The 13,606-nt window shown below is 59.4% G+C and overlaps 3 protein-coding genes across 7 annotated transcripts; 1 reads left to right on the top strand and 2 right to left on the bottom strand.

Annotated features, from left to right (window-relative positions):
* The first annotated feature begins 151 nt into the window (after positions 1-151).
* EXTL1 (exostosin like glycosyltransferase 1) lies at positions 152-5,893 on the top strand. 4 transcript variants are annotated; one of them, XM_015883750.2, is made up of 12 exons: positions 152-431; positions 547-1,722; positions 3,491-3,584; positions 3,653-3,760; positions 3,854-3,973; positions 4,043-4,175; positions 4,255-4,373; positions 4,658-4,753; positions 4,833-4,919; positions 5,090-5,250; positions 5,320-5,491; positions 5,616-5,893. In XM_015883750.2, the coding sequence occupies exons 2-12, from the start codon at positions 791-793 to the stop codon at positions 5,751-5,753; spliced, it is 2,160 nt and encodes a 719-aa protein (XP_015739236.1). In that variant the 5' UTR covers positions 152-431; positions 547-790; the 3' UTR covers positions 5,754-5,893. The 4 variants fall into 4 exon arrangements, with proteins under 4 accessions (XP_015739236.1, XP_015739235.1, XP_015739234.1 ...); XM_015883749.2 differs by having other exon boundaries at positions 5,613-5,893; XM_015883748.2 differs by having other exon boundaries at positions 5,571-5,893.
* A 519-nt stretch (positions 5,894-6,412) lies between these two features.
* Positions 6,413-8,690, bottom strand: SLC30A2 (solute carrier family 30 member 2). The gene is made up of 8 exons (XM_015883751.2): positions 8,360-8,690; positions 7,945-8,144; positions 7,644-7,790; positions 7,416-7,569; positions 7,168-7,342; positions 6,940-7,045; positions 6,726-6,860; positions 6,413-6,644 (listed from the first exon to the last, which is right to left on the bottom strand). The coding sequence occupies exons 1-8, from the start codon at positions 8,410-8,412 to the stop codon at positions 6,499-6,501; spliced, it is 1,116 nt and encodes a 371-aa protein (XP_015739237.1). The 5' UTR covers positions 8,413-8,690; the 3' UTR covers positions 6,413-6,498.
* A 520-nt stretch (positions 8,691-9,210) lies between these two features.
* On the bottom strand, positions 9,211-12,899 carry TRIM63 (tripartite motif containing 63). Of its 2 annotated transcripts, none has more exons than XM_015883778.2 (9): positions 12,125-12,899; positions 11,865-12,034; positions 10,759-10,927; positions 10,397-10,492; positions 10,062-10,295; positions 9,914-9,936; positions 9,675-9,799; positions 9,515-9,586; positions 9,211-9,401 (listed from the first exon to the last, which is right to left on the bottom strand). In XM_015883778.2, exons 1-9 carry the CDS (start codon positions 12,356-12,358, stop codon positions 9,391-9,393), a joined length of 1,134 nt encoding a protein of 377 aa, XP_015739264.2. In that variant the 5' UTR covers positions 12,359-12,899; the 3' UTR covers positions 9,211-9,390. The 2 variants fall into 2 exon arrangements, with proteins under 2 accessions (XP_015739264.2, XP_015739265.2); XM_015883779.2 differs by having other exon boundaries at positions 10,759-10,924.
* Between the last annotated feature and the right edge of the window lie 707 nt (positions 12,900-13,606).

Here is a 13,606-nt window from a genome sequence, read left to right as displayed (position 1 = left end):
GGAGAGGGTGTCGGAGTGACAGATGGGACGAGGGGGTGACAGCGAGGGGAGTGACAGCTCGGGAGGGGGGAAGAAGTGAAGGGACACGGGGACAGCCCTGGGGGGAGAGAGGGACAGAGCCTGGGGGGGGGGACAGACAGCGTGAGGGGGGACAGACAGCGTGAGGGGGGACACTCGGAGTGTCAGCAGCCCAGAGGGGCACAGACAGTGACACCCCCAGGAGGGACAGCACGGAGCTGGGAAGCAGGGGGTGTCCTCATTGCAATGAGCATCGGAGCGCGGTGGGACCCCCCCCGGGGCGCGGGGCAGATGGAGAGCGAGGACCGCCCCGCTACCGTCCCACGGCAGAGTTAGGGCAGAGCCAGGGATGCCGGACCCCGAGGGCAGCACCGACCGAGAGCGTGTACCGGGACAGCGGAGGAGCAGCCGAGGTACGGGGGGGGGGGAGGTGAGATGGGGTTGTCTCCCGGAGGCTGCGGGGGGGAGTCCCGCCGGGATTGACCCGGTTGGAAGGGAAGCGATCATGCGACCTCGCTCCCTCCCCAGGGATTTGAAGCTGGGCCAGACGGCAGAGGGAAATGTGACCGTCGCTTCGCAGAGCTTGGGAGTGAAGGGAACGCTGCGCTGGAGGGGCGGCACAGGGACACCCACGGAGGGAGGATCGTGGGATCCCCCTTCCCAACACTGCGGGGCAGTCAGCACCAGGAGCCGCAACGCCTGGGGTCGGGGAGGCCGTTCTTTCCACCGGACCCCAGTACCCGTCCGAGCCTGATGAGAAGCTCCTGAACCTATGCAGACCAGGAAGAAATACATTTTCCTGACTTTCCTCACTTCTTGGCTTCTGCTTTTCTTCTTTGGAAGGGAGCAGCTGCGCCGTTTCGCTTTCTTTCCCATTAGGAACGTCGCAGCCCGCAGGACTTGGCCCCGTTGGGTGGATCGTACCATCCTACACAGCTTTGCAGAGCCCCGGGAGCTGCAGGGCAGTGGGGATACAACTCAGCCCTCACCCCATGCCCGGCGTTTGGCACAGCTGAATGCATCCCAGGGCAGCCGGTGCCGTATGGAGAGCTGCTTCGATGCCTCCCGCTGCCAGAATGGCTTTAAGGTGTTCACGTACCCGAGGGAGCACGGCGAGCCCATGTCGGAGAGCTACAGCAAGATCCTCAACTCCATTGAGCGCTCACGTTATTACACCCCACACCCCGAGGAAGCTTGTCTCTTTGTGCTGAGCATCGACACGTTGGACCGTGACCCCCTCTCTGCTCACTATGTTCACAGTGTGGAGCAGAGGATCCGCTCCTTCCCACTATGGAACGGTGGCCGCAACCACCTCATCTTCAACCTGTATGCGGGCACGTGGCCCAACTACACCGAGGAGCTGGGGTTTGATATTGGCCATGCCATGCTGGCCAAGGCCAGCTTCCACAGCAAGAACTTCAGGCCTGGTTTTGATATCTCCATCCCACTCTTCCCCAAGGAGCACCCACAGCGCGGTGGGCAGAGCGGGTGGCTGAACCACAACTCGGTGCCCCCTAAAAAGAAGTATTTGCTGGTGTTCAAAGGGAAGCGCTACCTGACCGGGATCGGTTCCGGTACCAGGAATGCTCTGCACCACATCCACAATGGGAGGGACATCGTGTCGCTCACCACCTGCAGGCATGGCAAGGACTGGGAGAGGCACAAGGACACACGGTGCGACCAGGACAACGTGGACTATGAAAAGTGAGTGGGATGGGGTTGGGGTCAGGTGGGGGGAGAGGCTCTGTAGGTTGCACAGGGAGTGGGGACAGTCCTGGTTTCATTTCCATCCAGAGAGGTGCTTTGAGTCTGTCCCATTCTGTATTAAAGTTGGAGCAACCTGGTGAGAGCAGCTCTGATCTGCAGTTGCCATTGCTGCTCCTAATGCGATTACTCTTTTTCCTAACACTGATGAATGATGCTTTTCTTCTCCCCTTTGCTGTCCTCCCCTAATATAAATGTTTATTTTGGAGATGGGCCTGAAACTTTCCCCCAGCCCAGCTCAGCTCCAAGTCCCATAAAACCAACGGGTGCTTGGGGCATCCTGGTGTGAACATCACAGTGTGGGCTCCCTGCCTGCAGCTTTGGAACAGCTCATGGCCACATGAGAACTGATGGGAAGTATAGGATACCAACCTCAAAGTATCTTAGGAGGTGCCGGGAGGTAAAAGCGGAGCCAGGGTTGCAGGTAATCCCCTAATGCTGTTTGTGATACACAGGGATTTACACCTCACCCAGGACAGCCTTAGACAGCAGATTGATGGTGAGCACGTGGCACATGGCTGTGTCCTCCTGTGTGACCATGTGTCTTGTCCCTGTTGGACACTTGGGCACAAAGGCATCAGCATCTCCATCACATCCACCCAAGGATGTGTATGTCCCCAGGTGGGATAGTGGCAGTGGGGCAGTGGGGACAGGACACCAGGGACAGGACACTCAGAGGTTTGGAGTTGTCCCTGTTTGCATGGGGACGCAGGAAACAACCACACCACTGAACCACAGGAGAAGAAGCCAGCCTTGTTCAGGGCTGCATCACCCTCCTCACTCTCGAACAAGCCAGTTCTGTGCTGGATAAAGGGCAGTTGTGGCCATGCCACGGTCCTGCCCCCCACCCGCCTCGGGGAGGGCTCCCTGCAGCCGCGGGTCCCCCATGGCACTGAGCCCGGCCATGCACAGGGGCCATGCGGAGGGAGCACGGTGGGCACCCGGCCCGGCCCTAACAAAACAAGGAAGCCCTGCAGGCTCGATTGCCCGGAAACCACAGTGCGTCAGGAGCAGAGTGTTTTGCATCGGGAGGTGTCGGCCCCGCAGCCCGGCCGGCGCCAGGATCCCGGCCACGGCCGCCTGCGAGGGAAGGATGCTCAGCCATATCGGGGACACATCACGTTCCCGTGGGGCAGGTAGTGGTGGGGTGGTCATGAAATATGGCCGAGGTAGAGCTTGCCCATGGATGGGTTCCCTGGAGGTGCATTTTGTTCCTAAAGGTTTGTGTTGGGCTGGTTTCCTGCAGGGATGCTGCAGCAACACAGAGCAACTCATCCTTACCTCCCAGCCACCCCATCAGCTCCCCAGCCTGGAGGTGGCTGGCACTGACCCCATGTCCTCACCACAGCCGGGTCCAGGGGACCTTCCCCTTGGGGTCAGCACATATCCCACATTGCTTTGGCCTCACAGTCCCTCCCCATCCCACCCAGGACCCATCCTCTCTATGTACAGGAACAGACAGGGTCTGTCCCACCCAAATGTCAATATTGGATTTTCCGGTGCGGTCGCAGGGCTCTGTGAATTCCTCTCCCTGCAGCCACACAGAAGGGGCTTTCATAGCCAGGGGGATGCACTGCCCACAGCTCCCCCTCAAAGTGGTGCCAGGACTCAGCACAGTTTGGGGCTCAGGGATTTAGGTGCTGACTGTGCCTCAGTGCTGGGGAGCAGACGGTGCTGAGCCCACACCTGAATCCCCTTCCCCTGCCAGGTTTGACTACCAGGAGCTGCTGCACAACTCCACCTTCTGCATCATACCCCGTGGCCGGCGCCTGGGCTCCTTCCGCTTCTTGGAGGCACTACAGGTACCAGGGGGCTGCGAGGGCATGAGGGACCATCCCTGGTGTCCCCGTGCTCATGGGGTCCTACACAGGCTGCCTGCATCCCAGTGCTGCTGAGCGATGGCTGGGAGCTGCCCTTCTCTGAGGCCATCGACTGGGGCAAAGCGGCCGTGATGGGCAGCGAGCGACTCCTCCTGCAGGTACTGGTGCTGCTCCACACTCAGCATCAAGGGCTGACCCGGGGGGGGAATGGGTGTGTATGAGATGAGAACCCCATCTCTCCCATCCTGCAGATCCCCTCAGCCATCCGCTGCATCAGCCCGGAGCGTGTGCTGGCGTTCCAACAGCAGACCCAGTTCCTGTGGGATGCGTACTTCTCCTCTGTGGACAAGATAGTGCACACTACACTGGAGGTGAGCCCGGTCCCATAGAGCTCCCCCAGGTTACCAGGGCCACCTTAGGGTGCTGACATCCCCACACAGGTCATCCGGGATCGGCTGCTCCTGCACCGCTCACGCTCTCGCTTCCTTTGGAACACACTGCCCGGGGGGCTGCTGGCACTGCCTGACTTCTCCACGCACCTCGGAGACTTCCCTTTCTACTACCTGCAGCATGGTAGGACCCCACACCGCAGCAGCGTGCTCTATGTGCCTATTGCCTGCCCCCACACCTCACCTTTTCCCCCACACTGCAGGCTCCAGCCCTTCTGACAAGTTCACAGCACTGCTCCGGGTTGCCCCCCCGCTGGGCACCCTCTCCCAGCCCACCCTCAAGCTCATCCAGGCAGTCTCCAGGTCCCAGTACTGTGCACAGGTAGGGAGGAATGGGGCTGGGAAGGACCCAGGGTGGGATTGAGGTGGGAGGGGGGTTGGCAGTGTGGCAGTGCTCGTGTCATCCTCAGTACCCCCTGCTTGCAGCAATGGGACCAGCCATGGTTTCATTCTGGGGGTGGGCCAAATCCTGGTGGAATGTATTTGGATGGAAGAGGTGCAGCCCTAAATGGAGAGCTGGGCTGGAGCTGGTCCCACTGCCCTGCAAACACTGATAACAGACTTCAGGCAATGCCCCTCCACTGTGCTTTTGTCCCCCTCCCACAGATCCTGGTGCTGTGGAGCTGTGAGAAGCCACTACCACCAAGACAAACATGGCCACAGACTGCTGTGCCTCTCACCATCATCCAGGGCAGGACGAAGGTACACAGAGCAGGATGCAGGGAGTTAAGGGTATGCACCCCATGGCACATCTCATATTGAACTCCCACTTCTGCTGCAGCTCAGCGACCGCTTCTTCCCATACTCAGCCATTGGGACGGATGCAGTGCTCAGCCTGGATGAGCACACCAGCCTCTCCACCAGTGAGGTGAGCACTTCCCAGCCCCATGGATCCAAGCAGGATGCATGGTGGTTACTGCAGGGCTGGCAGTGAGTGCTGTCCCTATAACCTGTTGCTCAGGGACAGGCAATGAGGCAGCCATTAGCCCCTCACAGGTCGCTGTGGGTTGAGGTGATGCCATCCCCTGCCCTTTGCAGGTGGATTTTGCCTTCGTGGTGTGGCGCAGCTTCCCTGAGCGCATTGTGGGCTTCTCTGCATGGAGCCACTTCTGGGACCCCGAGCAGAAGCGCTGGGGCTACACCTCCAGGTGGACCAACAAGCTCTCCATCGTCCTCACCACCGCCGCCTTCTATCACAGGTACCAGAGTGGATGGGGAGGGCCCTATGGGTCTGCGAGGCTGAGACCTACCCTCCTCATTCTCCATAGGTATTACCACAGCCTCTTCACCGAGTACCTCCCCTCGGGGCTGCGGGAGCTGGTGGACAGCCTGGCTGCCTGCGAGGACATCCTGATGAACCTGCTGGTGGCTGCTGTCACCAAGCTGCCTCCCATCAAGGTCACACAGTGGAAGCAGCACAAAGAAGCTGTGTCTCAGCCGGTACGATGGTGTCCTGGGGCTCAGGGACCCCCCCTGGCTATGGGCAGAGCCCTTCACCCTGCATTCTCCTCCTGCCCAGGTGAAGGGCACGGCAGCAGACAGCACCCGGCATTTCTCCCAGCAGCAGGACTGCCTCAACCAGCTGGTGGACTGGTTTGGTTCCATGCCCCTTGTGTCCTCCCAGCTGCGCCTCGACCCAGTGCTCTTCAAGGACCAGGTCTCTGTCCTGCGCAAGAAATACCGCTACTTGGAGAAGCCTTGAGCTCAGCCCTGCAGCCCATACCCCTGCACAGACCTCACAGGGCATGGCACAGCCCTCCTGCACCAAGTGCTGCCAAGGGGGCTTTATTCCTGATTGGGTTTTACCAGTGCAATAAAGGTCGGTGGAGGTGTGAAGTCTGACACGGGGTGAGCATTCTGTACCCAGCAATGGCACAGCACTGTGCCACCTCTCACAGCACCTCTGGGCTCAGCAGCCACTGCTGTGCTCCCATGTGTTGTCCCCGAGCCCTGCTCCACACATTGCAAGGCCAACATCCCGTGCCTGTGTCCCTGTGATGCTTTCCTGCCACCATCCCCACTCTGCTAACAGCTGGCCGGGAGGGCTGAGCTTCCCAAAGGTAAACAGAGCTGCGATAAGAGGTGAGAGCAGAGCGAGCCGGTCCTCCCTCCCCCCCAGAACGGGACAGTGGGATCGAGGGCTCCTCCCCCTGCACCCCTCCACCCCTCTCTACCCCCAACGCTCCCCAAAGCTGGGGGGGAAAAGCATTGTTTCAAACGCTTTTCACAGCTAAAATAGTGGAAAGAGAAGCAAGCGCTGCCCTCCGCCCCCTCCTGCAGCCCGGGCTCTGCTCTCACTGCCGTCACTCCCCGATAAAGCCCAGCTGCCTCCAGACTCAACATCACCCATCCCGAACCCAGCCCCCGCGGGCACCCGGCGCTGCTGTTTGCTCGCGTTTATTTTCCTCCTATTAAAAAAAACTGGTGGGAGAGGGACAGGGTGGAACTCAGTCGCTGGGGGGCTGACATTCACGGCAGTCCCGCATGTCCTCGGAGTAGCTCTCGATCTGGATGGTGGTGGTGTGGAAGCGAAAGGCACGCTGCAACCTGGAGCTGGCCTCCTCCAGCACCTCCTGCGAGTCGGCATCCGCATCTACAAGGAGCCCGGAGGGTTGTTGGGGGCCGGAGGAACCCCCATATCCCATTCCCCGGCCCTGCATCCCTCAGCACTCACTGATGGCGATGTGCACAGAGAGCAGCGGCTGCGAGGCTGTCAGCGCCCAGATGTGCAGGCTGTGCACCGCCTCCACGCCGCCCACCGCCAGCAGAGTGTCCCGCACCGCGTTGAAGTCCATCCCCCTGGGGGTGCCTGGAGGGACACGGGGTGGGATGGGGATAAGGCACTTATGGGAGGGGGGTACATATCACCACTCTGGGGGGCTCCCTACCCTCCATGAGGACGAGGAGGACGTCACGAAGGATGGTCAGCGTTGTCCCCAGCACCAGAACGGAGAAGAGGAAGGTGCAGATGGGGTCCACAAACTTGTACTCAGGCTGGGAGGGGTGGAAGCAGGTGAAACCCCAACAAGTGCAGCCAAATCCCCATTAACAATCAACCCCATCTCACCTCATGGCTGGACAAGACTATGTCCCCCATATCTCCCTCCCCTCCATACCTTAAAGAAGATGATGTAGGATGCAATGAGGACGCCGACGCTCTGCAGCAGATCCCCCACCACGTGGACGAAGGCAGCACGGACGCTGGCATTGGGCTGTTCGTGGGTGTGGGGCTGCTCATGAGCCCCTCCATGGCTGTGCCCATGGCCTGTTTGGTGCAGAGCCACCCCCATCCTGCAGGCAGGGCAGCAGTGACTTCCCCAGCCACCAATCTCCTGCCCAGGGGTTGACAGCACATCATACATACACAATATTGACGGCCACGGCGCAGGCAGAGGTGATGAGCATGACACTGCCTTCAATGTCGTAGTCACCCAAGAGCAGGCGTTGGGCCGCCAGGTACACCAGGACACCCGTCACCACCCAGATGGACAGCACAGAGAGCAGGGCCCCCAGGATCTCTGCAGACAGCCCTCCATGTCATTGTGCCATAGGGATGGCACACAATGGGGCTGTAGCTGGATCCTGAGGTTACCTGCCCGGTGCCAGCCAAAGTTCATGGTTTTGGTGGCGGGACGTGAGGACACCCAGAGGGCAAAGAGGCTGATCATGATGCTGGCAAAGTCCGTCAGGAGGTGGGCAGCGTCCGTCAGGATGGCCAGGCTGTGTGCCAGGTACCCACCTGTGGTATGGATGGGGGATCCCCATCCAGATCCAAGCATATGGGCATCCCATGGCAAAACGAGGTGCCCTGCCTGCCCCACGCCTGCACCCACAGCACAGAATGAGACAAGAGGGGCCATGCAGGGCAATGTGTTCACCCAGCGTTCACTCACCCACAGCTTCCCCCACCATGAAGATGAGGCAGATGCCAGCAGCCACATAGAGCTTCCTGCGTGCCCGCTGCTGCTGGTGGGGGTCGCTATCAGCCCCCCTTGCATGGCAGTGCCGGCGGTGCCGTGCCCTCAGCTCCAGGGTGGGCGCCTGGCCCTGCGCTGAGCCGGCTGTGTGCTTCTGTACCATCCCCAAGTAGGACCTGCAGGGAAAGGTGACATCGGGGCACCCGGTTGGGGGACATGGGGGAGGGAGGAAGGGATTTGCAGCCCGCTCTTTGCATTTAGCCCTGCTCCGACGTGTCCCCTTCCCCAGATCCTCTCCCTAAACAGATGGCTTTGGCAGACCCCATCCGGGAGCACAGTGAGGAGAGGGGTGCACGCAGGTTTCCAGCCCCCCCCCCATTCACCCTCTTACCTGCCCACTCCCTCGCCCAGCAGCTGCTGCTTCTCCCCTCCGCCCGCTGCCATCCTGCGGGGTCCGGCGCTGCTGACCCCGATGCGGGTCCGGAGCTGGTGGCAGCTGTGACCGCGGCCGTGTGAAGCACCGGGACCCGTGTGCAAAGCAAGGCCGGGGGGAGGAGGGCCAAGCCGGCTGCAAATCGCTTGCTGAGCCTCGCCCCACGCTGGCCGTGCCGCAGCCCGCAGCCGGGGGGCTCTCGGGGTCACGGAGGGGCTGCTCTGGGCATCCCCATGTGTATCACACAGAAGCACATCTTAACCTGCATGCAGGATGTGGCTGCATCCCTTAAGGACAGAGCTGCATTGGTGCACCCCCTCCCCACCATGGGAACAACCCCCCCCCCCCCAGTTTGTGGTTGGACACCCCCATAGCAGTGACTGCACCCCACTGCCCCCAGGAGCAGCACTGATTGCTGTGGGGCTGACTCCAGCTCTGGGCTCTGCTTTCAGCACTGCCTCAGTTTACCCTCAACCCTGAGCTGGGTTTATGTTGGCACAGAAGAACCCGACTGTGCTGTGATTTTGGACCCATGTGAGCTCAGCTCCATGCTGTCCCCTTTTGGGGCTGGCAGAGTTTGGAGCACCGTCACCCCATGTCCCCGAGGCCGGGTAAGCACTGGGATAAATCCTGCTGGGTGCTGACCTGTCACATCCCGGGAGCACAGCCAGCATGAGGTGCCAAGGCCACCAGAGGTGTTAATTAGGCTGAGAATTGGGCACTGATCCCATAGCAGAGAACACTCCCACATCCCCAAACCCATCACAGGGTGAGAAAACGAGAGGTGAGAGAGGAAAAGAAAACAAAAGCCAGAGCACCAGTTTTCTGTACAAAATACACAACTCCATTACAATTATATACAAAACAAGGAACATATAAAACGTGCGGAATAGTCCTCTTGGCACCCGTATAGAAAAGTGTCCTGTACTGGAGCTGGATGGCCGGCCCCGTCAGTGTGTCCCCAGGTTCTGTCCTGGACATCCTGTGTCCTACTGGGGGGCTGCAGAGGGAGAGGGCAGTGAGTGGGACTTCATCAATCCTCTGTCATCCCCTCTGTCTGTGGGGTTTCCGCTGTGATGCTGCTGGTGCCGGCACAGAGAGGGCTGGCCCTACCTGCCACCACCCTTTCGGGTTCTGTGTCTCCTGTATCTTCTTCCACCTCTTCATAGAACTCATCTTCTTCATCTGTAAACAGGCACCGGATGTCAGTGAGGGGCAGCTGCTGAAGGACCTTCATTGTCAGATCCCAAAGGGTTTTTTGGGGTGGAATTACCTGGCTCAAAGTCGAGGGCGCGGACAGCATCGGCGAGGTGCTCAAGACTGACTGTGAAGGCGTCCATGCTCTCATAGCCTTGCTCGATCTTCTCCAGCTTGCCACCCTTAGAGGCTTCCACAATGCTGGGGGAGGGAGCACAGCATTGATCCCACAGCCCCAAGCATAGAGCAGAGCCATATGACCCACATCTGGCAGGGGATGGGGATCCCACAGCTTTCCCCAGTTCGGGCACTTACGTTTTAATGAGCTGCTTGGCATTCTGTGGAAGTAAGAGGAAAGGTGAGGATGGCAGAGTAGCAACACCCAGCATGTCCCTGTGCCACCAGGACGTGGCACAACAGACTCCCAATAGGAAGCAAGGGCTTTAGGGGTTGGGGGTCTCACCATGAGGAAGGCGGCCCCGCCGGTCTCCTCCATGGCCTGGATGGCCGTCTCCACCAGCCGGCTGGACTTCTCCAGCTGCTCCTTGTACTTGTGGATGAGGCCCTGCACAAAGCCTGTCTTGTCCTCCTGCTCACGGGTGATGCGTCCCAGTAGCTCCGTCTTCTTCTCCTCCAGCAGAGCCATAAACGCATCAAAACGTGAGCAGAGCTCTTGCTTGGCCGCCTCGCTGTTCTCCTATGGGGACAAAGATGTGTCCTTCCAGCCCCTGTGTCCTCTGCTCAGGGGCTGCCTCCCCCAGCACTTGGTTTCTGGGGGGATGTTTCCATGTCCCTCACCTCAGTGCTGCGGCAGGAATCTTCCAGCTGGGAAATGATGGTCTGGATGCGGTCGTTCCCCGCTACTAGCATGGAAATGCAGTTGTTCAGCTCGCTCTGGGAAGGGACAGATGGACAGAAGCAGCTTTAACCCCTGCAGGGCACAGATGGGTGCTGCCAGGGTATCACGATCCAGCCCCCATCCCACAGGCTGAGAGGGGGGGGCATCGCACTAAATATAGGCCTGTCTCCTGGTCAAAGTCAGCCTGCTGCCTATTAATACCCCATGAGGCATCCCAATGCTATTTGCAGCCACCCTAGCTCAGCACATCGCCCAGATCTGGCCATTCCCCACTGTGGCCCCATGTCCCCCCATGTTGCACCTTCTGGCCCTGGAAGATGCTCTGCAGAGGGGCGACTTCGCAGTCCTTGTGAGCACCGAAGACCTTGCACATGGAGCAGGTGGGGACCTCGCAGGTGACGCAGTAGATGTTGATCCTCTCATCCTCATGATCCTTGCACATGGGGTGCTCCCCCTTCTTGAGCGGCCTGCTGGAGAGAGCAGCCCAACCACAATGACATCCCCAGCACAATGACATCCCCACCATATTGACGTCATGTCCCCATCATGGTGACGTCCCCACAGCAGTGACCTCCCCACCCAATGCAGAACTACTGCCCCATAACCGGATCCTGGCCTTATCCTCCTGCATGCCCAGTAAGCCCAGTTTGTAGCAGTGTGTCATCAGGCATGGCAGCAGTTGGGGCCACGCTCCAGGGATGCTACACAAGCTCCTAATTTTAGCTGAGTGCTGCTGGCATTTATTATTATCATCCAACGCGTGACCCGGGCAGGGGCTCCAGGGAGCTCAGGGGGGTGACAGCCATTGAGTCACCACTGGGGGGTTCGCCAGCTCCCCCCCGGGGGCTGCTGCCACCTGCCACGTGCCTTCCATCCCTGTTCCCATGGAGCTGGAACAATATTTACAGTGGGGCAGGAGAATGGGGAGATGAACTCACATGTCTGGGTCCTTTAAAAAACATCACCCCCCTGTTTGTCCCCCTCCTGCTGCACCTCTGCCACTAAGTAATGCTGTCAGACCCCTCAGGCTGTCCCCCTGTCCCTTATCATTCCCTGCTGTCACAAGCAGAGCCTGGATTTGTCCCTCACACCCCTTATCTTCAACATAAAGCCAAAGCTGCAGGGTGCCAGGATGGGGGCTGGATTCGTTCTTCTGCCACCCCCTTAGGGTCCCCCTGTCCCCACAGAGCAACCGCAGACTAGAACAGCACAGGCTGGGAGGGAGGTTTGGGCTGGGAGATGGAGATTTGTGTTGGGGGTGAAGATTCGAGTTGAGAATGGAGATCTCAATTGTGAGGTGGAGATTTGGGTTAGGGAAAGGTGGGGAGGGGAGCACCAAGCCAGCCTCCCTGGTTCCTCGCCCCCCCAAAAATGATGTGGCTGCCCCTGTGTCCCCATAGGACCAACCTGGAGAACTCCTGCTTGTAGATGTCGATGATGTTCTCCACCAGCAGGTTCCTCTGCAGCCCGTAGACACCGTGGCGGTCCAGCAGGACCTCATGGCGACACGTAGGGCAGCGGAACCGGCCCCCTGAGATGATGCTGCTGCCCCGGCTCTGCCAGTATGGGTTGGCAGCCTGGAGGGGGACAAGGACATCGGGGTGTCCCCAGGTGCCCCTGCAGAGCATCCCAGAGCAGGGCAACGTCCAGGGGGGTCCTCATCTCACCTGGAAGATGTCGTTGGCACACTTGCGGCAGAGGTTATGCTGGCAGGGCAGGATCACCACAGGCTTGCTGAACATCTCCAGGCAGATGGGGCACAGTAGCTGCTTCTCCAGGCTCTCCATGGGGCTGCCATCACGTAGGATGCTGGGCTGGAAATCCATTGGTACGGCACTGCTGCTCCTCCTCAGAGCAATCTCAGTTCTGGAGCCGGAGCCCCTCGTGCAGCTTTTATCCATAGCCCAGCAATCACGTGGAGTCGGCTCGGCTGTCCGAAGGTATCAGCTGTCACATGGCGGTGACAATCGAGGCGCGCGGCCGCAGTAAACAAGCTGGGGACATGCTGGGGACATGCTGTCCGTATGGCCCTGCTGGGGAACACCGAGAGACTGGGGGGGGGTCGATGCTGCTGGGGAGTCAGGATGAAAAAGCACCGGGCTGGGGGTTTGCATTGCCCTTTGCACCCTCAAAATGCAACTTCTTGTGGGGTGAAAGGCACCTGCAGGGCAGCTGATGGCTTTTTAGCTGAACTGCAGCACCTGGGGGATACAGCAAATGTGCTTGGTGCGTGCACCCTCTCTTCCTCATGCTTCTCTGCACCCCAAAAATCCATATAGCAGCCTGCAAGGGGGTTCCCAAGCACAGCAGCACCATGCTGCACATCCCACATGCCCGGCTGTGCCCTGCACTTGTTTGCAAAACCTGACCCAGAAACATCAACAGGAAAACAGGAGTGTGGCCCCTCCAGACTGCTCCCAGCTGGGAGCCGCCCTGATCACATTGCCTGGCTGTCAGCTGGCACACCAGTAAACACGGTGTTCTTCCAAATCCCAGCGCCGGTGCACAGGGAGACCTGTAAATATTGGCAGCTGCAGGGGAGAGGATAATTATAACACCTCTGCTGTGGGTCACAGGACGGGGTTGGGTGAGGTGGCTTCTCTGTTCCCCATAGAGCCCAATGGGTAGGAGGTGCTGCAAGTGGCCAAAGGGATGGGTGCTGAGATGCTGCGGTAAGTGGGTGGTGGGTGCACAAAGCCATGGGCACACAGAGGCACAAGTGCATGGGTACATGGGAGCAGGGGTATCTGTATAGAGGGCTGTAGGAGTGCACAGGTGCATGGGTGCACATTGATGCATGAGTATGCAAGTACAGGGGTAAATGAGGTTACTTGGGTGCACAAAGGGTACAGGGGTGCACAGATAGATGGGTGCATGACCACATGGATACGTGGGTGCACAGCTGTATGAGTACACTTATGCATAGGGACACAGCACAGTGGGTGCACGCTATAGGGGCTCTAATATTGTCCCAGATGAACCCCCCAGACATGGGCAGCCTGTGACTGTTCCAGACGCTCCTTCCAGGAAGGCTCTCACATGTCAACCAAGTGACAGCACAGAAGCCAGCCAAGCACATCTTGCAACATTGTCCCCTTTTTGGCACTGGGAGACCTTCCAAGGAGGTTTGTACATTGAGATACACACCG

Source organism: Coturnix japonica, chromosome 23 (assembly GCF_001577835.2).
Source record: "Coturnix japonica isolate 7356 chromosome 23, Coturnix japonica 2.1, whole genome shotgun sequence".
In the NCBI taxonomy this organism is placed as follows: Eukaryota; Metazoa; Chordata; class Aves; order Galliformes; family Phasianidae; genus Coturnix; species Coturnix japonica.
This window is presented reverse-complemented; position numbering and strand designations above follow the sequence as displayed.